This window comes from Strix uralensis, chromosome 1 (assembly GCF_047716275.1).
Source record: "Strix uralensis isolate ZFMK-TIS-50842 chromosome 1, bStrUra1, whole genome shotgun sequence".
In the NCBI taxonomy this organism is placed as follows: Eukaryota; Metazoa; Chordata; class Aves; order Strigiformes; family Strigidae; genus Strix; species Strix uralensis.
In genome coordinates this window covers 64,450,259-64,477,715 of record NC_133972.1, presented here as the reverse complement: position 1 = coordinate 64,477,715, position 27,457 = coordinate 64,450,259, and the positions used below count along the sequence as shown (strand labels likewise).

At 39.3% G+C, this 27,457-nt stretch overlaps 1 protein-coding gene across 2 annotated transcripts in view; it reads right to left on the bottom strand.

Annotated features, from left to right (window-relative positions):
• Window positions 1-3,081: 3,081 nt before the first annotated feature.
• The window catches only part of RHEB (Ras homolog, mTORC1 binding), a 43,176-nt gene continuing 18,800 nt past the window's right edge, over window positions 3,082-27,457 (bottom strand). Inside the window, exons 2-8 of one of the 2 annotated variants that reach the window (XM_074869185.1) lie at window positions 26,145-26,216; window positions 19,239-19,306; window positions 16,015-16,097; window positions 11,748-11,804; window positions 11,600-11,647; window positions 10,992-11,073; window positions 3,082-3,592 (exon numbers count right to left, since the gene is read on the bottom strand). In XM_074869185.1, coding sequence (XP_074725286.1) covers window positions 3,500-3,592; window positions 10,992-11,073; window positions 11,600-11,647; window positions 11,748-11,804; window positions 16,015-16,097; window positions 19,239-19,306; window positions 26,145-26,216 — 503 coding nt within the window. In that variant the 3' untranslated portion in view covers window positions 3,082-3,499. The remainder of the gene's footprint in view (window positions 3,593-10,991; window positions 11,074-11,599; window positions 11,648-11,747; window positions 11,805-16,014; window positions 16,098-19,238; window positions 19,307-26,144; window positions 26,217-27,457) is intronic. The other variant, XM_074869193.1, reaches the window with a different exon arrangement.

Here is a 27,457-nt window from a genome sequence, read left to right as displayed (position 1 = left end):
CTCCAACGCTGCAGGAACTTCCTCAGCAAAGTCCAATTTCACCTGAGGCTCTTCTGCCCTTGAGTAAAGACGTAAGGCTGCCTGGTCTACAGTACAGCTACTGCAGACACAAGGGAGCAGTAAAAACACTTTTCCAGCTCTTTTCTTCTCCAGTGTGCATTCACCAACCCTTTACAGAAGCTGGGAAGACGCATTAGGCAGAAGACTCAGCAGACCCAAAGCAGACTGCCTCCAAGCCTTCCCTGTTGTGGAGTTAATCAGGCAGGGATAAACTCTGCTATGCATAGAAACAGAAAATGAAGGACCACGTATCCCCTTTCTGCCTGCAGTCCATTCTCCACTCGTTGAGCTGCACCAGCCCCACCGCCTTCCTCATCCTCAGCATTTCCACACAGGACAGATTAGGAGATGCGCAGCTCACGCTCTTGGGCTCAGGATGCCGAGAGGTTTCTCAGTATTCATGCAGCAAAGCAAGGAGTTGGAGAGGAGCACAAGCAGGGCAGGCGTCATTTCCAGAACAGCACATTTTAAATCCACTCAAGTCAATGGGAATTTAACTTGACTTACCATAGTTAAATTCTGCTTTTTCCTCAACAAGAAAAGGATCTTTGCACTTCAACGTTTGCCAGTGATCATCCCTTAAGAATAAGGCTGAGCCCTATTAAGTGTATATCAATTTTTTTCTAGCCTAGGCCAGAGAGCTTACTTCCTTCGTGACTTACGTTTTAATCCATGCACCATTTATCACAATCCTCCAGAAGCCTCCAAAGGATCGGGGCAGCTGCCAGACAAAGCTGTAGAAATTCATCAATTCTAGGCAAGTAGCAGTTTACTAGATACTGATTTCTTGCCTCTGTATGTAACATAGAGCTTCCAAAATTGCCCACCACCCCGTTTGAGGGCTCACGGTGAAGAACCCAACCCATACCAGCTCTTAAGTCCTTACAAGGCCGTATAAAGAAGCACGAAGCTGCCCCATCCTCTATCAGACTCCAACTGCTGGAAGGTGCCATCCCGAGAAGCCAGCTGAAATCTCTGTACAGCGAAGGACAAGTAGTTCACTGATCATGCTTGACTACACATTTCATTAAAACCGCAAGACTGTTGCACATGGCTGATCTTTAGATCTCATTAGCAGAGAAAGACTTGGACAAGTGGAATGATTTACGTTTCTTACAGAATGAGCCAGCAACAGGAGAAACAATATATGTTGAATTAAATTCTTCAGCTAGTACAGAAAATATAGGAGCAGTACATGCTTCTCAGTGCTGAGTACATGAAGTCTTGAAAGTTCCCATTGCAAATCATCCGGAGAACCCGCACTTGCCTTTCAGCCCTCCTGAAAAGCCTCACCCCTGGAAGGTAGGGCCTTGATTATCCCAGGACTACCAAGTTCCACACTTCCTCCCTTTAAAGCTGCAGCAGCTGGCACACCTCAAGCACCAATGCAGCAGCTAGTTCAGGCTTTAGATTGATCACCAGTACACACCTGGCTGCTATTTTACAAAAAAAAATAATTGAGTAAATGTGGTCATTCAGATTTCTGGTATTCCAGAACTTGTACCATGTGATGTGGACCACATGACGTTGTTTCCACGATGCAATGCCACAGACTCCAGTCATGCAATAGTCATCGATTGCCTCATGATAGGGCAATGAAAGATGCTACTAAACAGATGCATATTGTTCCTGTGTTGCACAGATCATCTGAATCCTCAGCAACTTCATTATCAGCCAAACTACCCTCATTCCAGCGTTGGAGGTTCTTGTGAAGGAAACCTACCACACAGCTCCACATCAGTCTGGTTCTGAAATCAAAGTGTGTACTGGCTTCCCTGAATGAGCACTCCGACTTTGCTGAACTTCAGCAATCTATCGTGCGTGACAGTCATCCAGCTACAGAACCCATGTTTGGCACAGGGTACGAAAATTCAGATAACAGAAATGAGCTTTCAAAACATCTGGGAAATATCCTAAATGGAGAATAAATTTTTGCCAGGAAGCCAGTTAATCTCACAGTGACCAAAGAAAATAGTTAAGTTTTCCTACATACACTGTTAACTGAGGGATTTAGACCATTTTCTCATATTATGAGGGAAGCACTGTAAAAGAACTGAAGAGATGAGACATGCTGAATTTATATCTTTTAGCACAGACTGAAATGCAAAAGCTAATTCTGGTTGCAAGCTTCCCTTCTGTTTTATTCCTGCTAGAAATTAAGTTTTCCAATGGACACAAAAAAGCATGAGAAACACTTCAGTTAATTAACTGTTCCCCAAATCAGCCTCATTTGTTTGTGTTGTTGTTTTGCGTTTTGTTTTGTTTTTAAATACCAAGTCAGTTAACTACACATTTTTTTAAAACATACAGTTGAAGTAGTTTGTTTCCAGACTTAAGAGATTAAGGCTTGTTAAGCCTCTAGTCCAAAGGCCAAGAAAAAGCCTGCAAGTCGTTAGGGGAAGCTGCCCAGAGCTGCGCTGGGACCCTGACACTGTGAAGGGCCAGGTGCCAGGAGACCACTCACCTCTTCCAGTGCTATCCACATGTAGAAGTACAGAAATGCGTGATAAACAACTCACATCAATTTGTTCAGGACATGCAATTTATTTTAAATGACACTTTTGTTTTCTTAGCAAGATTACGCTTGTGACCTGAATAAATCCACTCCATCCTGACAGTGTTCCTGGTTACAAGTCCATGTGAACCGTCTGTAGCACAGGGGTATAGCTGCCCGTTCTTGGGACAGATCTGTGTACCCTTTACTCCATAACTCTTAGTTACAGAGGAAAAATACAGTGCAGGTTGTCTGACTGAAAACCCAAGCCTTCCCTTCCAAATCAAAAGGTGTCACTTGTGTCTCCTTCCCACGAACAGGCACAAAGCACAGCTGAGCTACTCGGCAGCCTGGAGTTCTGGTAGCAAAAATGGTTCGGATCGCTCCCAAACGACTTCCCAAGCAATAGTCAAACAATCCATTGGTTCCAAGGATCTCACGCCTCCTCTTAAGGTCAGCAGGTGAACATTTTTCACAAAAAAAAAAGTTGATATGGAATAACCAACAAAAAATTAGAAAACATAGCATTTAAGGTTTGCAGCTATTTTATTTACAAGTATACATTTAACACAAAGAAACACTGATATCCAAGCCTAGTTAATAGTAGTGTAACAATATGCATCATTTTGATGATTATTCTAACCAACAAACTACACTGAAAAATTAATGCCAGTAAAATTCTTGGTCATAATATTAAGAAATACAATATATAAATTGAAAATATGATTGCTTAAAATTTGAAAATGGAAGTGAAGCCATTTGCACAGGAGTCAGAGTTTAACATAATCTGAAGGGAAAGGCTCCAAACCAACTGTTTATCTTTCAGGTTAACAGAAGAAAAAAAAAAAATAAAAAAAAGAAGCATAGTTTATCCTTAAAGATAATGGGCAGTTTTGCTTCTTCAGGTAGAATGTATTCCCAGTGTTTTCAGGTTTTGCAGTGGAATTACATTACTGAGCATGAAGACTTCCCTTGTGAAGCTGCCCCATCAATTTTTTCTGCCTCCAAAATTATCCTCTTAAAAACATCAACGGCAGTCTGCGAAGAGAGAGTAAAACATTAGTAGGTAAGGAGAAACTGCTCACTTACTGAAAAAAAAAAATTCTTTTAAAATGTTAGCAATTTTGCTGGCTACACCAGCAGATAAATGCACATCCAACACTTATTCCAAAATCAATGAGGGAAAATACGGTAATTTCAGTTTTGAACACAACCTTTTGGAAGAAAAGTGTAAACCCTTTTTCCAGAGCAATCCTCAACTATTTTCTTTGTCAGTACAGGGAGGGCAAGTATAAACTAAACCATACGCACAACAGAGCTAATCACTGTAATTCAGCTTTATTTTAAATAATAAGCTTGACTGAGTGACTGACAGCATTGAAGATTTTGATGCTGTGCTGCTCCAGAGAATAAACCAATTCGTTTCCTCTATGTAATCTTTAGATTCTAAGTAATTACAGAAGGCAGCAGATTTTCCAGCTCTAAACACTACTTTGCACAGCCCAGTATGAGGGTTACTTTAATATTCTTGATTTTCTCTTCTCACCTATAGTTATGACCAGTATTAGACATGGTGCAAGAACATGAAGGGAAAACATGACCCAAACTAGCCATTGTCTAATATTAGGCAATATTCTTTGTTAAAGTCCTTCTGAAAGAAAGGGGTTTTATATTTTAAACAGCTTGAACTATAGGATAGCCATTGCTAACATGGTCAGGCTCACACAAACATCCTAGCTTACTGTATGGAACATACAGATCATAGAGTCCCTCTGCAAAACTGCGAGCCACACAGGCACTATGGAGCCCTTCACTCCTTTGAGGGAAGGCAGCAAGGACTCTCACAGCAGGAGTCATTTGTTCTGCTATCAACTCTGCTTGGTCTACGCCAAGTCTCCTCCCTCCACACCGAGCACAAAGCAGTCTGGTGAAAAGGCTCTCCCTTGCTGAAGCCCCAGGAGAGGAGATGGAGTACAGGGGCTCGGAAGGGCAGTACTTCCCCAGACACACACATGTTGAGTACAAGTTAAAAATCTTGGGATGGAAAGACACAATTTCCCATGGAAGTAAGTTTAACTGAAGCAGAGACACTAAGAAAGGATGTCACTTGTGTGATTCAGGAGATTTCATGGCAGAGTTCGATGAAGCATAGTTAGGTTTTTGGTGGGCTTTTGTTTGGTTTTAAGGACACTGAAAGATGGGGAGAGTAAGGTGTCTGGGACATCATCATGAATGCTACTTGTCATAAGTACCTTACACTGTTAATCTGGTATTTTCAGGGTTCACTCAGTTTTAAGGGTTTCAAAACCGTACACTAGCCTCCATCAGAATATGCAGAAACTATAACACGCAGCATCTGAGATTGCCTAGGAGTAATTTAAGAAAAATAAATCTATACTACAGTCAAGGACAATTCTAAAGGGCTTTTCTTGTCTGCAGTATTTTTGAGCTGCAGATTTACTGTATGATCAGTACTTCAGCATGTGAATCTTCAACTTAGAAATGGTCTCCTGATCATCTCAGACATGCCATTTTATCTAACCTCTAGCCATCTGTTTCATGAATTCCAAGCATACACTCCTTAAGAAGGAAAGTATATTCATTATATAAAAACAGTCACATTATGAAAGAGGATAAAAAGGGAGTTTTGTTGGTTTTAATCAGCAGGCTGAAGAGTACCCTGTGATTTATGACTGTGTTCTGACCTGACAGATGTTTTTTCACCTCCACAAGGTATAATTCTTAACTGGATCACTTCCAAATTAACCCCATTGACTGAAGTAGCCCCACAACAATCTTAAAGCAATCTTAACAAGATTAGACCAAGTTTTAAAGTTTCCCATATTTATACTGTTTGTTCACAGTACTATCTCTGGAACTATTTAAAGTACTTCAGCTGAATATGGAGTATTCCTCTGTATAATGGAGTTTCCCTGCAATCCCAACAGAATCTGACAGAAGTGGCTCATTAGTCCAGTAATGATAAAACACATTTCCTGGGCCAATCAGACTCTAGTAGAACCACAGTCAGGATGCAGTTGCTATCAAACTGGTCCCACTAATGAATATTTTCTCTTAATCAAAACTTGGTGATATACTGGTTTACAAATATACTGCACCAATCTTTCCCTAGAGTTGAAATTTTCAATGGTTTCATTTTAATACACAAGTTCCTTATACCTCTGCTTCAAAGCACCCATTAAAAAACCTCCACAGCTTGTTCTGTCAACCAAGAAGCCGTACATTCTCTGTCAAAGACAAGCTGTTTGAAACACTAAGATGTAGGAGTTCACAGGGCTTGTTAATTCATTTCACAGAAAATATGTATTCACTGAGAAGGTTTAATCACTGTCCTACAGTTAACGCTTAGGAATTTGTAATTCAGCCCAAATATGCTGAAGAATTTTAGAATGAGTTTTTAAACAACTCAGGAAGCTGTGTTTTGTGACAAGGAATAAAGAACGCAGCCAGACTTTATATGCATCTGTCTCCATATGGTCCAATTACAGAATGTGGGTCACACCTAGCCTACAGAAAGCCATCTGGCTTTCTTCTACCTTTCTCCCCTGAGGAAACAAAATAGATGTCAACCTGGGAAACACATGCTGCCTAGAGAGCTTAGCACCGTGCAAGAGACACCAGAGGCTCAACTGCTTCTGCAGAGCCTTCCAATACCTAAGGGGGGCCTACAAGAAAGCTGGAGAGGGATTGTTTACAAGGGCATGTACTGATAGGACAAGAGGTAATGGCTTTAAACTGAAAGAGGGTGGATTCATATTAGATAGAAGGAAGAAATTCTTCACTGTGAGGGTGGTGAGACACTGGCACAGGTTGCCCAGAGAAGCTGTGGCTGCCCCTTCCCTGGAAGTGTTCAAGGCCAGGCTGGACGGGGCTTTGAGCAACCTGGTCTAGTGGAAGGTGTCCCTGCCCATGGCAGGGGGGTTGGAACTAGGTGATCTTTAAGGTCCCTTCCAAAACAAAGCATTCTACAAGTCAATGTGCCCCCTGGTGCGAGCAGGGCAGACAGCTCGGGAAGTGCAATTCTCTCTGCACGAGCAGGGAGTCAGGAACACGCTGCCAGGAGCACACATAGGAAGGTGCAAACTCCCAAATCCAGCCCACAGCCACCAGAGCCATCCTTTGGTATGCTGTAGTTTTCAACTATGCAACTGTGTTATTATTTCAAAAAGGAAACTCTTAACCGCTCATACTACTGGTTCATCTTGGCACCGAACTGGGCAAATGAACTTGAACAATAGTCAGGTAAAGGAAGACAGATTTCTCCCCCCATCCTTTGCCACTCTCCCAGGTAAACATGTCAGACCCCTGGAGGGGGGCTAAGATCCCAAACCACTCTGAAGCATTTACTGCACACTGAACCTTCTGAGCTTGAAGATGAAGTTGCTCTTGAAATAGAAGCAATGCCCAAACAATTGGTTTTTAAGAGAGCTCCATTTTGACGAGAAGTGTATTTTTTGCTACTTCCTTGCGCCTTCTAAAACAAGTTTATCTAATGAATTTTGTGTAACTGGATGAATGCAATTTGGCTGCTTGTTACCCCCTAAATTCTTCCAGTAAAAATTGGCTCCTGGCTTCAACGTGGTTTAAGACCAATTTGGATTCTGGTTGTATTTCAAACAGTTACCACTTTATTGTACTGGGGTTAAGATGAAGCAATATACTATGGTTTAGGTGAAACAAAGTAAGGAATGCCACAAGAAAGGATTGAAGCTCCTGAAATTAGCCAAAGCAGTTCAGCCTACCTGGTAGTAATTAAGCAGCTTGAGAAGATATGACAATAACAGCCCAGCAGTAATCTAAAAGAGGTCTTTTCCATTAAGTCTCAGAATTGCCTTATCAAAGCCCAAGGATTTCCCTGGATGACTGATGTGTTGCTGATATGCAGGCTCCTCCAAAAGTCCTACCAGGTCACCCTTGTCTGGAGGAGCTGATACACAGGCTCAAATATATTTGACCTTGAGAACTCTTGCCAACCACTACCATTTATCGCCACTACAGCTTTGATCTTTGCCTCTCTCGCTTTCCATCTATTCAAAGTCATGGCATTTCTGAATACGTGGTATCTTTTGATAACTCCTGGCAGAATAGGTCTAGTTTGCTGAAGTTAATTTATACAACTATTTTAGTTGTCCGATATAGTCGGGCTATGCTCCTAGGACTCTCTGTGAGGATTTTTGGCCAAAGCAGGAAGGGAGAAGAGTCAATGCTCTCGCACCCCCCTGTAGGGGGAAAGGAGCCTTTACTATCGGAACCTGTTATAGGGAATATCTTCTCTGGTTTCAGCAATTCCTTGCAAACAGAGCTGTTACAAAGGATAGACAACATAGCTGATCAAATTCAGCCTAACTCCTGTGGCAAGGAGACCTACTCTCCTCGCTGCTGCGAAGAACATCACCTACCAAACCAGTTTCCGACCAGCATACTAGAAATTGTCATACTTTTACTCCACACCCACCAAATACAGATGGCTAGGTTTTAGAGAGAAAGGATTAACAAACTTCCCCCAATCAGGAAGGTTTGTTTGAGCTCTCTGCTGAAGTTCTTAAGCTCTAAATTCCCAAACCAGTCCAGCTCATCCCTTTAAGCATGAAACTAGCTTTCTCTAAAGCAAACAGTATCTGAAGCAGTTTAGACTTAACCTCAGTAGGCAAGTTAAATTTGCTGTACCAAGTCAGCACAGGTGATGATCTGGATGAACCTCCAAGCAAAAAGTGCTGACAGACTTCTTTTTCCAGTAATGTTGACTTACATAAGGTGAACATTTGGTACCAGGAGAATGACAACAAGCCCTGTTACTAAGTTCAAAATAAACCCTTTTATCCACAAACCAGAGACAGAGTAAGAGAAGTTATCCTGTCTTGATAGAGGTCTATATATCAACTGGTTTGATCCTGTCAAATTAGAATGTGGAAGAAAAAAACCACAAGTTCAGACGTGCTCCTGGTCTAACTCACAGGAAGGGATGCTACAATGCCTGGGATCTCCTGTTCCCCCTAGCGCCTCACAGCTCTAGACTCCACACTTAGCTCTCAAAGATCTATCTTCCACCTCTTCAGAGATGACATTCCTCCGCAATTCCTTCGGGTTGACAGAGCGCTGAGGGGGTATGGTGTAGTTGAGAACTGTCAGTGTTAGGTTAACGGTTGGACTAGGTGATCTTCAAAGTCTTTTCCAACCTAGATGATTCTGTGATTCTGTGAACTGTTTGCAAGAAGACTAAGGCAGCTGCCCCAGTTTTGGGCTCCTTCACACTTTCTTCCATACATTCCAAGCCTCCAAAGGAAGCACACCAGAGAGCCTGAAAGATGGTCACATGCTGTGGGCACCCACCTCAGAAGTGACATATGATCTCCCAAACTTCTAAAGCCAGACAAATTTACCAAGGGTATTATGTAAGAGGCATGAAAGAGGAATTGTGTTCAAGCACCTGTTTCTAACAACCCATGTCTAAATCCAGAGGGACAGAATTTATAGTGACCTGCAATCGCTGTTCTGAAGGATCCTGCTGAAAGGAAGACCTAGCAAGAACACCTTTGACAGCAGGAATGAACACAACTTCCGATTTTTTTTTTTTGTGGGATCTGTACAGTCCTGTACAGAATTTTGAATATCTGACATAGAATTGTTATTCCAATTTCCCTGACGGCTACAAAGTTTGCTATATAAATTTCAGCTGGCAGCATAACCTAATACAGACAGTCTGAGATTAAGAAACAGATACAAATACATGGCAGTCAATGGGACTTTGTTAGTGCAGCAATTTAATATGCAAAACATGCCAAACATCATATAAAGCTTGTAGCTTCTTTACATAAATATACCCAACTTTTTTTTCTTGAATCAAGAACGATATAAACTTCAGAGAAGTTATCAGTGAGATATTCTGCTAGATATGAATTGCTATGCTGTTACACATCGCAAACATAAGCTAAAAGAAAAACAGCACAGACAATAGCTTTGCCTAATCCAGAAGTATTGAGTCATTTAAAATAAAGGGGAGGGGGGAATCAGATGCTTTTAACTGGTTTATTCTTTACACTGTCAATTTAAGTTTCCTTGGGTATGCATTTGAAGCTCTCCAGCAGTACAAAGAAGATATTGAGAAATTTCATGCTTTCATCATGCCCAATTTTGACAAGGCTAATGCAACTCTTAGCCAGAAACAGGAATACTGATAAACTAACTCCAAAGTGTTCCATATAAGAAAAAAAAATAAAAAATAAAAAATCTCCAAGTTTTTGTTCCAGGGAAAATCCAATTTTACTCAAGTAACTCATGGAATTGTTGACAACAGACACCGGACAAAAGCTATTTGTTTCGCTTTCCGAGACAGAGGAGAGGGAAAGAAAGGCTGTGTAAACAGGTCCTGTCCTATAAGATTGCCCTTTTGACTGTGCTGATGTTATCAAGGAGGCCAAGGATGTAATATACTAGGTTAAATATGAGACAGTGTAAGCATTTCTTCTGCATAAGGACTCATTTGTTTAAAACTAGCCTGACAATGTCCTTTTGACCTTATCAGATGCCTTTATTTTCAAAAAGTAAAAGCTTTGATGTTGTTGAGACCTATAAGGAAAAAAATAGAGGGGGGGGGGGGGGGGGGGAAGAGGGGAGAAAAAAAAAAAAGACACATCCCCTCTGATTTGCAGCAGTTATCCATTACTTTAAGCCCAAACTAGGAGGCTCTTGCAGCTTAGATATGTAAGGTGTCAAACCAATGACAAAGTATTATTAACAGCTACAGAACAAATTCAAATACCAGAACATATTTAGGAGACCTTTTTAAGGAAAGTTAGAGCAATCAAGAGTAAGTTGTTATTTAACATGTAATTAAATATTTCCTTTCTGTGACAGGAAACCAACACGTGTAAATATGAGCGGGTTATGTTGCATCAGACTGTACAATTTCACTACAGCTGTATCACAGTAGTGTCTGACAGCCTCTGCTGTATTCTAACATTTTTCTGTTTGCTTTCCCCCTACCCCATGGACCCACAAAATGATTATTCCCCACATTAGAGAGACTGAGCCTTGCCTAGCACCTTAAAACGTGAGGTTCGTCCCCTTATACCAACTCACTCCTCTGCAACTGCAATGACCTCCTATCTAAGGTAACTGCAGCAGATCACAGACCCTGTTCCACCCACCACGTGGATTCAAGTTTTAGTTTGTCACTAAGTGTTCTGCTATGTTCAGCGAAGCTTAACTTTCAGTTCTTCACTTCCTTCTTCCATTTACAGTTGCATGGAAAAACTTGTATACCTAAACCTGAATGCAGACAGCCATTTTGTTTCCAACTATCTACGCAAAATATCTGTAGAGTACATGCAAAATATTTTAGCTTCCTTTATTAAGTGAAACTATGAGTCATTCCATTACATTGCTATTCAAATAAAGTGAATCTTAAATCCATTACCTGATTTTCTTTAGCAGAAGATTCCAAGAAAGCTGCATTCCAGGATTCTGCTAAAGCTTTCCCTTCTTCATAGCTGATCACCCTGACCAAAGGAAAAAAAGTATGTTTCTTTATAACTTGCAAAAGAATTGGAATTTGATACATTAAGAAAGACCTGAGAGTACTGAAGCACATAAATGCATGTAACAGGAATGTTCTGTGAAGTCTGATCCGAAGCATTTGCTTTTGGCTGCTGTCAAATACACTACTGGGCCAGGTAAAACTGCTATGCGACCCAGAAGAGCAGCTGACCCAAAATATTGCTTTGTTTTCATAATCTGTAATATCATCTGGTATTTAACAGTTGTGAAAAATACATTTCTGTTACTTGTTTTGAAAAAACCCTTAAGTGTTAAACGACTGTCCCTGGAACCTTATAGCAAAAGCTAACATTACAACAAAAGTTCACAGCTCCTAGTTCACATTCTGGACACAATTTCTTTGCCAGTACCTTATTTTAACCTACAATTTGATTTTAGTTATGGAAAGCCAAGAACAAAAGTAGTGCATTGCAGCCACAGGAATGCCGGCTGCTGTCTTGCATTTCACACATACTGGAGTTCACATACCGTTCCATATGCAGGTCTTTTTTATTTCCAACCAGCATAATAGGTATTCTGTGAAAGAAAGTTCAGAACTTCAGAACAGTTACAGTATACTGAACAAAGTACTAGTAACATGCCTGCAATGAAATGAGATGAAAGTGTCACTACTTACTGGACTTTTCCCACCATATCCAATAACTTGCCATGGATAACTTTTATCACTTCAAAACTGCAAAATAAAGGGATGAAGTCACACATGCACTCCAATGTTTATCCTTAATACCTAATACACAAGCAATTAAATGCATATGTAAGTTGCTGTGTTTAAAACTTACTCTATGTATAGTGGCAGAACTACAAAGTCTTACCAATTTGTGTACAACAGACAAAATGAAAACTAGCCTAAGCCTACCATTACAGCCTTCCCAGTTACGATATTTGCAGAAACAAACAACATTACCCAGGACCGATGCATCTAACAGAATCACTAAAAGCCCCCCCTCCTCTCATCTGCAGTAAGAAATTTAACTGCTAGAGTCCAACAACCCTGGATGAGCATGTCAAACTAAAGCAGTTTCAAAGAAAACCATTTAGTTAAGCACACTCCATCTTGAAAGAACACATTATTTTTTAAGAACACTTAGTTCATATAGAATTCTTTAGTTTTATTTATGCGAAAGCCAGAAAAAGTCTAAATTCTAATTTTCTATGGGAAGTGAGTAAACTGATCTGCAAGATGGTATTGAAAGAGTGGTTATTCAAATACTTGTTGTCTGTTCACCTACCATGTACATGAAGTTTGGATGTCAGAAGATAGAAGCAGTACTGTGAAATACCAAGAAGCCAGAAACCTCACTAACAAAATCCACTGCATTTCACATTTAGTACTTTTGAGAACAAGTTACAAACGGGGCTGAAGAGCAGATGTTGTGCTCCTCTAATTACATTATGGAAAAAATGCTGGTACATGAAGTGCACAATTCAGATTTGTTTTGAGAGAGGGGCAGAGGCTCACAGACGAGACACACTACTAGACAACTAAAAAGGGACCGAAACTTTTCCAACTTCCAAGGTTGTTAGCTACAGGCAGTGTCTTGACTTGCACTGCATTTCAATTAGAATTGAAACTCTTAAAAATAGAGCAGCACTCAAATACACTTCCAGCTCAGACCTCTCAAAGAACTGGTGCCTAAAAACACTACTATTCAAGCTATCTGAATCATTATAACTTCTCACTTCTGGAACAATGAATGCTACCACATTAAGAAGGATTTTCTGTCAAGTAGGTCAATTTGTCTGACTTCAGTAATAATTGTCAAGACTGAGTAGAACACAACACTTCTCCATGTTCATCTAATAGTTTTAGTATATTCTATCAAGAAAATGAGTTCTTTGCAAACAAAAGTGTGACTTAGTATGGCACAATTTACTATTAGTAACTCAAGTGTGACACTAGAGATTACATAAAAATGTGGACTCAGTGAAAGGACTTTAGGGTTACAAAACTTATGCTGAAAAGGTATTAGTGAAATTCTGGTCTTGAGAACTTGCCTTGGACTTCCATTCTTATCATTATTTAAAAAATAAGAGTTAAATGGAGCCTGGCTGTGACAAAGTTGAAAGGCACTGCTACACAGAGAACTAGGTGACCCTACAAACTGAATGAATAAAAATACTACAAAAAACAACCCCTGCTATAGACCACAAAACTGTTTCTCAGTCTGAAGCAACACGAAAGACCTAGCATACTAGCCAAAGGATAACTGAATCACTAACACAGTACAATCACTGTTTCCTTTCCACTATTAGGTGTGTTGTTTCCAGCACAGCCAGAAAAACGCCACACCACGGCACAGCACCCTGGTAAGTCCTCACCTGAGGTTCCAGTGTACAATGCTGCAAAGTGTTCTTGTCTAACTTGGGCTCTTCATTTCCTAATTCTGTGTACCTATCTGCCTGTCTAGGATAGTTCACGAGCTCCGTTTTTAGTAACAATACTACGAATAAAAAACTGTTCTTCCTTAACAGATCAAGCTGGAAACCCAAGAGAAAGGCTATTTAAACTCAAACACAATTCTGACACAGAAACAAGTTGCTAAAAACTGCCAGGAATGAAATTGGCTTGACGAGATCAATTTATGTTCTAGAAAGCTTTTCAAGTTAGTAAGGCTAGAAGGAGCAGAGACACACTTTAAGACAGATATTGGCCAAACCAAAAAGAGTATCATTACATCAAGTCATGAAACAGCGAGAGATCTGGAGACTGTAAGAGGTCTTTTCCTGTTCTGTCAAGCAAATAAGGTTACAGCAAACTGTTCACTGTGTGAAATACAACAAAAAAAATTACTAGCTGTCAGATAAACGTGTTACACAAAATCATGGAACCTAGCAAGATACAAAATTGGAATTTAATTAAGCTGAACTAGAGCAAAAGCCTTCCAGTAACCTTGCTGCTGAGAGCCTGGGAACATGAAAAATGTAGGGCGTTAGCTTTTACTCAAGTCCCATTTAAACTTCTCACTGGAGGTTAGCAGGAAAGATGATAATTTTAAAAGGCCATTTCTATTAAGTTTGCTGTCAAAGCTCTCAACGCTGCTGGATGAATACTCAGATCAATATACACGCTTTGACAGAAGTCAAGACAGATGGTGACTGTAATTTGATTGCCTGGGCAAGTCATCTAAGCTACCAGACTATTGTGGAAGACCTTTCCTATTGTCTAAACAGTCTTGATGTAAAACATAAGGAATTGAACAAGACAGGACCATTGATACTTTGAAATTTAAAGGAAGAAACAAAAAAACCTTGGAATAAGTTGATTGAGACTAAAATACTGATGAAGAGACTATCTACCTACAGTCTTAACGTATTTTGTTAGTATTTTCACTATGATTTGGTTTCTATTTTAACTGATTGAATACTACCACCAAAAACAAATTTTCATTTCTTCATCTGTGTTTCTAAGCTCAAGACATCATGAGGCAACAACTGGAGTAGCTGAAAAAGAACATGTCCTTTAGCTGCTAATCAGGGAACAGCAGAAGCTGCAGAAGCCTCCAAGTGATCTATACTGATTTTAGCCAAAGATATTTTTGTCCTCACTGTACCACTTATCAATGAATATTTTTCTGTTCACTTTAGGAGTGAAAGATTGTCTGCTTAAGGCTGAGAATACTAACTCCTATTTCATACACGTTAGTCGGCACCAACACTGAAACTCTGATTTAAAAAAAAGGTAGTTTAGTATCTCTAGACACACACAAAAGCCTAACCTCCGTTGCATTTCCTCCAGATCACACATGCTTGCCCTTCACTACTTCAGAACTGAAGATGAAAACCGAGAATGAAGGACCGTGAAAATCTGTTCAACATTAAAGACCTTGCAAGCAACATAAGTTTATAACCAGACCGTATTCCTTCCTTTGAGAAGCTCAGAAGCACCACGAGGCAAGCTGGTCTACTAAAGAGCACTTGAGATAACCAGTTTTGTCTGATTCAGAGGAAAAGACATGGAATGCTTCAGCACTCGTATAAAGCTGATCAGCTTCCTTGCAAGTAGAAGGGAAACATCAATTTCTCTTCTACTTGCTGAGAGTGAAAGGTCTAAGGTCTTAATCATTTTACTCAAACACTTAAGAAAACAAAATTATTTTGGCTGTCATAAAGATGCTGTACAGTATTAGAAAATTAAAACATATTCAAGAATGACCAGTACTTAAACAAAGCAAGATGACCAGAGAAAGGGACAAAATAACAGAAGATGACAAAGCCTTATGAAGGCTGAGATGCATCTTGCAAGTAAATGACTCCAGCTACAATAGACTTTGTCCTCATGTCAGAATGGACAGCTAACAGCAAGGACAAAATAGACATTCTGACTAAATTTTCAAATAAGATTATGTGGTGCTGCATGTCAAGAGTGAGTCTACAGGCCAGAAGTCACACATTGCTATTTATACAAAAATTTCTGATGGTTAAGCAGACAATCCAACACAAGAAGCCAAAGAAATTTAAGTGCTGTAATGAGCTACAAGGCTGAGGGGACTGATCTAGCAACTAACTGTGTACTTCACATAAATATGAACCTAAAGGACACTGTACATGTAAGTCTGCCTTTGTATCAGATGCTAGAGCAATAAACTCTACTTATTCCTGAAATCATTCTATGTACTTTTACTTACACCTCACAACAATGTAGTTCAGCACTGTTTCATTTCTTACATGGTACCCTGCATATTAGTCTGCAAAGTATCTGTGACATTTGGATCTGAGGGGGAATTTCTGAAAAAAACATTAATTTAAATTTTCATTATACTTCTAAGGGAAAGAGAGAATAAATGAATTAAATACATGTAAAGAAAATATAGCAGAAGCAGGAGCTGAACCCAGAACATATCTGGTTAATATCTGAACCAGAAGAACACAACAGATTTTATTACCTTTTTATTGACGTGACTGAATAAACAAGAATGTAGCCATTGATGTCTATGGAGTATGTCTGAGGAAATATGGAGTATTCATCCTGTAGAAGGAATATTGCATTTAAAATTACTTAGTGCCACAGTTCAGAACTTGATACTAGCAGATCCCCATCAGATAAGTTGGTCAAATTTGTAAGACATGAGGTGCAGGGCCATTTCATATAGCTAGTAGTATCAGAATTAAGTTTTTTCACCATAATATCAATCTTTACCAAAAGAAGAGAAAGCTGAGGCAGTCTGTATACTCTAAAATTTAATCTACAGCTTTTTTGGTTTATTCCCTGTAAGACTATGGATCAGCTAAAGCTATTCCCAATCCTCTTATCCTGCTTAATTATCAGTTTGTATTAGGACAAAACATCCATTCTGTCCTACCACTAATTTGCAATTACACCTCTTATCTTGATGGTGATACATTTCAAATTCCCGATTTCAACAGCAGACGACAATATCTAGCAGTTCATAATTTCAAGTGACACTGATCACATCTAAATTACCTAAGGGATCTGTTAGGAAGTGAGTAACTGTGGCTTACTAACTAATGCTTATCAACTCCAGACGCAAGAAATATAGTTATTAGTTGCTTTATGAGAACTAGAAGTTTACATTATATGACAAATATTTAATTAAAAAAACAAACAAAACACCAGAAACTTCATCAGGGAATTTATTACCCCTGTACAAAAGGAACTGACCAAACAGGTAAAAGAAACAGACTGACTTATTGCAGGTAATGCAACACAAATACTATGAATCTCATCTTCAAAATCTAAATTGTTCTAACATATTCCCAGGAAACATTTACATTTTGTCAAAAGCCATACTACTTAATGTACAAGTTCTCAAATTTTTAAGCCCATGCTTTTTAAGATGTTAATTTTAGCTTAAGATCACACAACCTCTCTGTATATTGTCATGACTGAACAGATGGAGCAGTGCAATCGTGCAGCTTAAATCTAGACAGACGAAAGGAATCAAACTTCCTTAACTGGCAAATGAGGAAAAACCCTTTCTAAATCAGCTATACAGATTCAGCCAAAAAAGTCTGAAAGAATAGCATTTGACAAAAGATGCCCTTATTTGCCTTTACTGCTACACACTGAGGGCAGCCCTCCCCCATCTCCACTGAAATGCCAAACTGCCACTTCAGTTGGCCATGTAATCCCAAAGTCAATACAGAAGGGATCTGAGCTAGTCTGCATGTAAAACAGGTGAAAGTGCAACTCTGTAGTTGTTTGACTTTACCCGGAATTTCCCAGGATTGCCCCAGCTGGAATTTGGTGTTAGGTAAGATTTTCTTTTGTGCTCCCCTTCTGTGATCCTGTACCAAGACTCCTGTTTAACTGAACTATGCAAATCTGAATAGATAACCACGAAAGGTAAAGAGGCACAGGACAGAAGAGGAGTACAAAGATAAGTGCAATAACCTCAACTGTTTTCCATTCATTACTTAATTTTTAGCTGGTTAGGAGAAGAAAGAAAAGCTGCTATACTTCCTGGAACTTGTGGGTCAAATTAAGAACTTTGCCAAGTGATAAAACCATGTATCCATAACTTTTCAAGTCATAGTGAAATTTTCAAGCATGTAACAAATCTACAATATAATCCTTGCTATACTGTATACACACGAGGACTCCCTATGGATCATTAAGCAAGACAGATTTGAGAAAGAAATCTGTCTAAGCCACACCTTCCATAACCCAACATCACCTCTTCCCTCTAACCCCATTATCGAGAACTCAAACTTCAAGTCATTCATAGGAAGAATCAAACCTGAAAATAACCAGAGGCTGGGAAAAAGTTATTTTGATTTTGCAATACCGTATAACACTAAATCAACCCTGAAAAGAAATGTCAGCAATAGAGGTATGTTACCAGTGAAATTACACTGCCTTCCCAGAAGGCCATTTCTTCCTCAAAGAGAAATTTTACTTTTCTCACTATGCTACAATTGGAGATACAAGGCAAACAACTTATATTGGGACGAAGTGAAACCTATGGAGCTTGCTCTGTTGCTCACATTTCTCAGCCTGCCCATCTCTCAACCTCACTCTCCTCTGCAGAATATTCCCCATCAAACAATCTCGCCCCAGAATGTGTGGCCAGTATTGTGTTTCTAATCACTTCAGACACCTCTGACAGATTATAAGTGGATATAGTGTTGCTGATGAGCACCACAAGCTGACACCATATAAATACAGCATGGTTATTTGTAAGTCACGTAGCTCTCTTCAAAGAATGCGATCAAACATACCTAGAAGGTTACAACCCTTCTGAATAGTCTCCCAGCTATGAGCAAGTGTCCTGCAACTTTAAAGTCTTAAGTACTGGCAGTATATTTTACAACACTAACATTGATTAACACTACTCATAGTTTGAAAAAAACCAAAGGTGTAGTATCAGAAATCATGGAAGTTAAGAACATGTAAGCAATAAAAAGCTCAGGATAAAAATACAGGGGTTTAACAGCCCCTGTTCTGTTTTTTCCCTATATAGAGTCTTTCAAAAGATGGCGCACTCCTGTGTGTGGAACGTGCAGCGCAAGTTCAGCCAAGAAGCACTATATAATGAACACTGTACTTCATGAAGCCACTGACCATGCTACGGGACATGTGTTCAGTCTCTCCTCCTGCACTCCCTGTCATTATGTGAAGGCTCAGGAGCACACATGAACCATCATATAAAAATGTAAACAAGCTGCAGTAGTTTACTGGTAGCCCAGTAAGTACTACCTGTATGCATTTCTGTCTACTCCCCATGACTATTTCATGGATACAAGTCACAGTGGTGTAGTTGGAGCACACAAATAGGAAAAAGTAATGAAAAACTTCTCCATGGTTTACTGAAGTGATATTTTTCATCTAAAGCAAGACTGCTAGTCCAGTCCATAAATATCAAGTAAGATAGTTATGAATTTTTGGTACATTAGAGTTAAGGCAGTTTTATTCTTCACTCTTTTAGGCATATGGTCAATAGACAGGAAAAAGCCCAAACAAAACAAACCAAAGCCTTTAAATAAACACTACAAAACCATTGATCTTTAGTGACTAAACAACAAGGCAGAATCATTTAGGTTAACCTTCACCTTTGAACACATGGTTGCTATCAACTTAGCTCTACAGAAATAGGAATACCTGTTCCTTAACTCTGAAGAGAGATTCAAAGAAACACAGATAACTTACTTGGCCAGCAGTGTCAACCAGCTGAAGATGATATTCTTGGCCATTTACTGTGATCAGTTTTGTAAAAGCTAGAATAAACAAGAAACACAAACACGTCAGAATTATACACAAGGAAGGGATCAAAGTCACTCATCTATGCCATCACCAGCCAGGGCTCTAAGAATAAGAACTTCAGGCTTTAAAGTAGCAGTAAAAGGTTAGATCGGGTGGCTGTACTTTTCACTAGCATATTGCAGATAACAGAACCCAGAAATTTACTTTAAAATTTCAAATATCAGAAGATTCTCACATTGGAAGCAGTAATTTCTCCTTTACTTACTTAAAAGGAAAGAGTAAAAAGGGTTTTTACATGCATTTCTAAGAGACTTCCGGGCAACCGTAATTTGTGGTAACACAAGACACGTAAATAAAATTAGCATCAAAGCTTAGTTTGAATTTACTATAGGATATTTTCCCCAGTTTCCAAGGGGTTTAGCAAGATCAGTTTCCTAAATGTAAATACCATGAGGTAAATGATCCGGATTAAAAAAAAAAATAAATCTTTGGGGGCCAAAACACACAGAGCCTAACACGAATATACTAAACCTAAATAATGAGAATTTAGCTAAAAGTTCACCGTGTTGCTTTCATATTTGCTGTAGCTACCAGCCTATCTAGTCCTTAGTCAGGAAGCACAGTCAGTCCCTAAAAGCGATGAGAACTGCTTCTCTTCCTTGGATTCATGAAATGCCAACATGCTGTGAGTTGAGGAATCTTACCCAGTATTTGTATTATGCAACTGCAAAGGCAAACAGTGTCACAGCTTTTGCAGGAATCATGTACTACTGAGCACTACATGTACCAACCAGAGCACACAAATATGGCTTCAGAGCTTCACTTTGGCCTTAGTGTTGTGCTCAACGCTCAATTACTGGACAGTACTGATATATTGAGTAAAGTCTGTGTCGTCCTCTGGTTGAGGTGGTTTTCCCAAATACTAACAGCCCTAAGAAGCTTCATCTTTCATTGCAGTGATGAGCAGGGAAATAGCTAACACTGCAGTGACCTGTTCATCATACTCTAAGTTACCCAACAGCTTCCCGAAGCTGCAAAGCGGAATGTTCTTGATCTCGCTGTGCAGTCTCCTACCCACGCCTTCTGCGTTTTGTACAGGGTCTCCTAGAAGCTCAAGTCTGCCAACTTTCCTCCTCCTTGCCAGTGCTCGTTGCCCTGTCAAGTCTCCACAATATGAGTATTATCTTAAATAAGTGGGCTGAAATATCTGAAAGTGGAGGTTTCAACCCACCTAATAAACCAAAGCACCCTTTTTTTTAAAAAAAAGGAGCAATTCAAACAGCAAAGCCAAACTAACGCAGAGTGTCTAAATAGTGCAAAGCGTACCTACAGTTTTCATTACAATGCTGACAAGCGCAATTTGAAACGGAGCCTTAAAGAAAGAGCCCCCACCTTACCCTGTCTATCCCCTAAGAAAGCTGCCTTAGCACATGTGCATGTGAGCTGTTCTCAAGTCACTGTCTGGACACTGTTGTCATCACTGCACAAAATTTTAGCATTATGAAGCAAGAACAGCTCTTTACCTTGGACGAATAGTATGGTGGGACAGAAGCAACTGTTTGAACAGATGTTAACATGCAACGTTGCTATACACAATATCACTGCTTCAAGTCAGAGAGAAAACACACTCATCTGAAGACATACCATTAACAGGTATATTAAAAGTAACACTCTAGTCTCTTTGACACTTCACATACACATCAAAGCACTCTGCAATCAAAGTCGCTTCAAGAGCCTCATGAAGTTAATATTTAAAAAGGGACAGAGACAGATGGTAGCTTTTTCAGACTACTCTAGCAGCCTAGAATAGACCCAGCTAAGACATCATCATCACTGGTACTGGAAGCAGAGTGCGACAGAGCCAGGGGAAGGGAAACAGTGGAGGAGTCACCACAGACTGGGTGAGGAGAACTGTTAGTTCAGTGCAGAGGCTTGTAGCACTAGGAACAGCCCACTGCAAGAAATTTGCTTTGATGCAGTCGTAATTAATGACTCGCATTTCTTTTCTGAAGCTTTTAAAAAAATATTCCTGGTAAGAATTTCATCTTGGGAAAAACTTGCAACCGTGTTTAATGTGATCAGTGATCCTGAGGAAGTCTTCACTTCCAATTCCATCACTTCTCATCCTGGGACACAGTGTCTTCTGCTGTGCCTATGACCAAGACAAACAACTGATAATACAATCACTGCACAGTATGGCTCTTCCCAGTATGCCAAGAACAGATTTAAGCAGACCTGAAGAATCTCTGCAGTCCTAGTCATAACGTGAGCATCTGTGAAACACTGCTCATCTGCTGAAGCATGGGTAAAGCCTGTTTTAGCTCCATGAAGCACGCAGATCTCAGAACAGGACATGCTTACACCCAGCCACGCATAACTCCAGTGTAGCTATATGAAGAAAGCTGCAATCCCCACCTTCACCTACAATTGCTCCCTGTTCTGATGCCTTGCTGAAACTTGGAGAATTTGGTTCTGCAGTGAACAGCACAGATATATGCGTACAGTTGAGGGTACAGCAGTTTATAGCTGCATTGCAAAGAAACTAAACCCACTCTGCCATCAGAGAAAGTTCTGGTAAAATTACATGCAAGCACAGCCCTGAATGCTGCTACAGCTCAGCAGAAGTGTAACTTACGCAGCAACTCCATCAGCTGCTGATCATCATTACCCTAACAGCAAGTATATTTTAATTGGACTAACATGAATGAAATGATTTGCCCATGCAACTCAAATTACAGCGTCTGTGAAAAGAAGCCATTATGATAAAAAAAAAAATCAGTACCAGGCACATAAATGCAGGCTTTTAGATTAACAGTGCTACTGAGTAAAGGTATGAGAATGGTGCAACTTTACTCCCATAGAGCTGCTGGCTGGTAGCTGAATACAACCACCTCATAAGGGTTCCTTGGTTACTAGCTTCTGCATCCCTTTCTACTTGTCTTCCTTCCAAAGTCAATGCCTGTCACTAATCTGTCAGGACATCTTTTACAACACTGAGATGTGTAATGCAACAGCGCTATTTTTAATTTTTCTCAGGAGCCTCATTTCCACCCCTCAAGAAGGCTGCTCAGCAGCAGCTCCTGGGAAGAAGCATACTTCACCCTTCCAGTGCAGTTGCCATGACATGCATGAACAAAGTTTAGCCTTAAAGATGCTTCTAGCAGATGCATCTAAACCTACAAGTATCCTCTCCATGACTACTAGGGTTCCTCCAGCCCCCTCCCCCTTTCTAATATGCTTCTACTCACAACTGTATTGAGAAACATGGGATGGAGGTAGGAAGCCCTTGGGGGAAGACTGTTCCTTTCCTTAGGGAGCTACCAAGCCTGTTTAGGGAAGAAAGGAAGACACAGAGCTGTAGCACAGTGCTAGAAGCTTCTCCAAAACTGCAAAGAAAAGCCAAAAGGAGCCAGGCAAACCCCAGAGAAGCTGGAGAAAACATTTTTGAGACTCAAGCAGTCAAGTCAGATATCCTGCAACACAAAAATCACTGAATTAATGATAACCAAAGACATCCCTCCAAAGATGGGTGTGGGTGGAGTTATGTGCACATCTTCATTACCTATTCCTTCTGACCGATTTGCTTTGAGTTCCAAATTAAGATTCTAGTTTTTATTCCAACAAAATTTTTGAGTTTTAAATTGTTCTGGTCTTAGTTCATCTGAGCTCTGCCTTCAGAGCCCCATCCAGCTCAGTGTCCACATACTCCTCCACATACTCCTGCTCTGCAAGGATCTTCCTTCTCTTTCCAACACTCCTGCAAATAATTGTTCCACTAGTTTCTCAACCTGTCTGTCTCAAGAATAGCCCCCCATCGTGGTGTCACTCCTGTTAGTACATTCAGAAAGGGAAAATCTATTTTGCTACACAATTAACTCTCACCTCTGCTGCTGCCACAAAACGCTACAAGTTACTCTTCCTGATATACAAGTTCAGTAGCAACTGAATTCAAAACACTCCTTAAATACATCAGAACCAGAAAAGTTAGTTTAATATAAGCAAAGGAAAATGCAGCAACAAAAGAGTGCTGACTAACAAACACTAAGTGAAATCTGACGCAGCTTATCTTCCCCTTTACCAACTCCAAAGAAGGTAGAGATTTTCACACTGAAAAAATTAACTAGAATATTAGGGCTTATTCCTACTGTTCAAGGCTATACACTATGCAACTTGTTCCTGTAAGAGCTTAACTATAGCTTGCTTTCTATACAATTTAGCTTTACACTCAATTTTTTTGTGCAAGTTTTATTATTTGAAGACAAAAATTATAAAGGTTAAGCTACCAGCAGTAGTCCAGCTTTCTACCTTTTCATCAGTGCTGGTTTAGAAAGCTGTAGGTAAATTACCAGTAACAGTTTTCTGGAAGCAAAACAGGAATCACATAGGCCAGACTATTCTTTAGCCTGTATTTTTTTAATTTCCAAGTTTTGTGACACTAAAGGGGACCCAATCACTAGACGAAACTGAAAAGGTTTTATAACCTGCTATAAAGCACTGGAAAAATGTAACATTCTCCAACACTATCCCTAGTACAGGAACCTGGACTTCTCAACCCTTTCTGCCAAGCACTGCCAACCAGATTTGAAATTACAGGCTAGGAAAACAATAAAAAGAGTTGATTGCATACTTTGTGTCTTATTAACCTGCACAGAATCAGAAACATACAGCTGGGAATGTCAAAAGGCTGGATTGATCAAAGATTTATATTTAGAAAAAAAATTTTTAAAAGATTAAGAACTTAAGTCTAAAGAATGATTTTATACTAAATCCATCAAAACTAGTTTCACATGTCCGTCTTTAAAAAAAGTTGCCTTCAATATATTTTAAGTTTTAGTGTTAAATTAGAATGTCTTATCTTTTCTGTTCTTCACAGAAGCATTTTTAAAACATTCTCTGTATCAGGACTTCCCAGGCTTAAAGATGGGACAGACCTCCTACTGTTTTGAGCCTCAGGGCACATCTTTTATGCTTTCAACCCTTACTTCCCAGCAACATGCTCTGATGCAAGAAGGGCCTTTCAATTCTCTACCTTTCAGAGAGCAAATTCCTCCAGCCATGCCGCAGATCACAAGACTTTCACCAAATGAATAATGCTGTTTGTTTTCCAAACAAATAAGAAATCAAGTGAAAAGTTAAGCCTTTTCAAGATGCCACTGCCCAACAAAGTTTTGATGGTTGTGACATGTTCAGCGTTCATAATGCAGATCAAGCAAACAGTGCAGACTACAGGAGTCAAATAAGAGCAGAATTCATCCAGAGTGTATTTTCATATAGTTAAGAAATGCTACCAGTGAGAGACATACAGAGTTACTAAGAGCAGTTACAGATGTCTGTTTCTGTGAACAAGAGTTTGTAAAGGATGAGACAAGCCAACCTTGTATCAAGGTGTCAAAATCCTAAAAGAAGATACAGACTCAGTATTTTGGAGAGACTTTGACCCCATGCCTCTCAAGCTTTATTCATCCCCGTATACCTGCACAAAACTAAAGGATTACTTTAAATAATTTCCCTTTATGTAGCACAGACAGTGAAAAATAACCTGTCCCAACTGATATTAAGATTTAAAGTACAGAAATTTAATCCCCCATATTTTGTTATCAGCTTTAATTCAAAACAAACTTTATTTATAATTCTAACAAAATAAAAAGGGATGATCGGAAGTGTTAATATTAATGACATCTGTATAAGGACTAACAGATCATTCAGGTCAAGGGGCAAATTATCCACCCTGACTCACTAAAGCAAATTTAGAGCTTCTCAAAAAGTAGCATTTGAATTTTAGTTCTAAGCAGTAAAATAATCCTGAGTAAAATATCCTGATAGCTACTGATTTGTAATTATTACCATCTATATCCAAAAGAAAACCTAGTTCTGCTGATTACTTCAGACTTCCTGAGTATCACATAGGCTTAACAGCCTAATGCGCAAGTTCAAAACAGTGAAAATGTGTGCTACCACTGCATTTCAGAAGTCATCAAAACACAAGAACTCCAAGGTTACAATCATGAAATCAAAATTTTATTTGCCACATGATTAAAATGAACCAATACGATCAAGTTACTCAGCCTAGCACCACAGAGGCTCAAGTACTTTATGACCACTGCTAGCTCAGAAAGAGGTGGTTGGATTGTAACAAATACAAGGTAACTCGCCTCTGAAGTGACTTACTGCTGCTCTTAGCAGCATTTTTAGTATTAGTACTTTTACTCACCCACTATGCCAGCTATTCACTAATATTAAAACAACTGCTGAGAGAAAAAAGACACTTGAGAAGTCAGTTACCCAGTATTTACAGCAAGCTGATTGTGTACCAGGCCTGTTATCAAGCAGCTGGAAATGAGTAATTTAAAAGATTATCATGTTATCATGACCACAGCATGTCTACCTTCTAAGGTAGTCATTTATTCCTGACTGGTATTGCTGGCTTTGTGTTCATCTGGGTATACTGATCAAATGAGACATCTAAGAGTTTGGAATACTTGCATGTAGTGGCACATTTTCATACAGGTATGACATACTTCATTTGAAGTGCCCCGACTATATTAGGGGAAGCAGATGTCCAACACCATACATGTAATACAAGGAGATGCATTTTAGTCAGATCGATTAGGTTTTCCTTCATTTAGTGATAAAAGACAGTTTAGCTGTTTGGAGAAATATGCACACAGTGATTTCCATGCTGCAATACTGTAAACTTGGTAAGCGTTGGTTTAAAAGAGTAATAAAACATATCAGTTAATTAATGAGCTTTAATGTCAATACGTAAATGCCACATAAGTAATATATAACCATAGTGGCTTCTGATAAAAGTTAGTTAGGTAGAGAATAGGAGCTTGTCAGTTATTTACTTACTGTTCTCTATGGTTGGATCATACGAATCAACAAACTGTCCTTCCACAAACTGAATCGTCAGTGAAGATTTTCCTGTAAAGCAAGGAAAAGATAATCTGTATTGAAACAAGGCTTCAGGCTGTTCTCACTTTACACTTACTAGTAGATACACTAATATTTTTATAAAAGCCAATATGAGCTTTGTATGGTTCATTTAAACCATCTATACATGACAACCAACTGATTTTTAAATCAAGTGCCTATTCCTAGTAACTGGGTCTCCTGAACACATAAAAAAAAGTGCAAAAGCTACTCAGCCTGTGTTCTGCTTTTGTTTTAACATAGCATAATTTAAGTGCCTCCTCCAGTTTAAAACAAATCTAAAAGTAGCAGTGTCCAATCCCCATAAAACTAAATTTAACAAACTGCTATACTTGGAAGGTTCTTCTGTTGAGAAGCAAGGAAAACTAGAAATAATTTTTAGTCACTGCACACAAAACTAGGAGCTTGGATAGAATTAGCCAAATTTGGTTTGACTAGGAGACTGGACATATTTCCCATGACAAAAGGATGATCTCAAAATTCTTGAGATCAATATACTCTCCTACTAATCCTCTTAATGCCACACTACAACAGACTGGTGGATGCTTTATTTTAAGCATAGTGATTGAGGGGACATAATTGGATTTTTTCTTTTGAAAGCAATTTAACTGCTACTTTTGCAGACAACTTAACATCCCCAATTTCAGTTATGCTGATCTGATCACCCCGCCCCCCCCCCCCCCCCAAAAAAAGAGTAACACAAAATGTTGTACTTAGTAGCAGATTTTTCATTTTTTTCAGTCTTGAAAGATTTTACAAGATGGTAAAAGCAAATCGCATACATTGACCATAAAAATCACGTTTCAAGCTCTGCAACTGAACACTTTTCAAAGCACTACCAAAGTCTTAACACAATTTCCATTACAGCACATCTTCTACACTTGGGAATCTACTCAATTCTATTACATTATGCTTACTGGACAAATACACTCTTATAAAGATTGCCAAGTGCATTAGCTGCTTTTGGACATGAGCATATTTTCATGCTCCTTTGTACTCTTCTCTTGGCAAGAGGCACAAACAAAATACAACCTCAAGTTAAAATTTAGACTCAAGACCACCCTACTCAGTGGAAGCTTTTCAATGACATCATAAGTAACCAATGTTATGGTTGAACTATATAGTAAAACTGTTTTCAAGAATTAATTACTCTGGATAAAGATTGCCCACTTGTAGTGCTCAGACCATGCTATGTTTATACTTTGCTGTAGAAAAAGTTCTTTTCTAAGCAT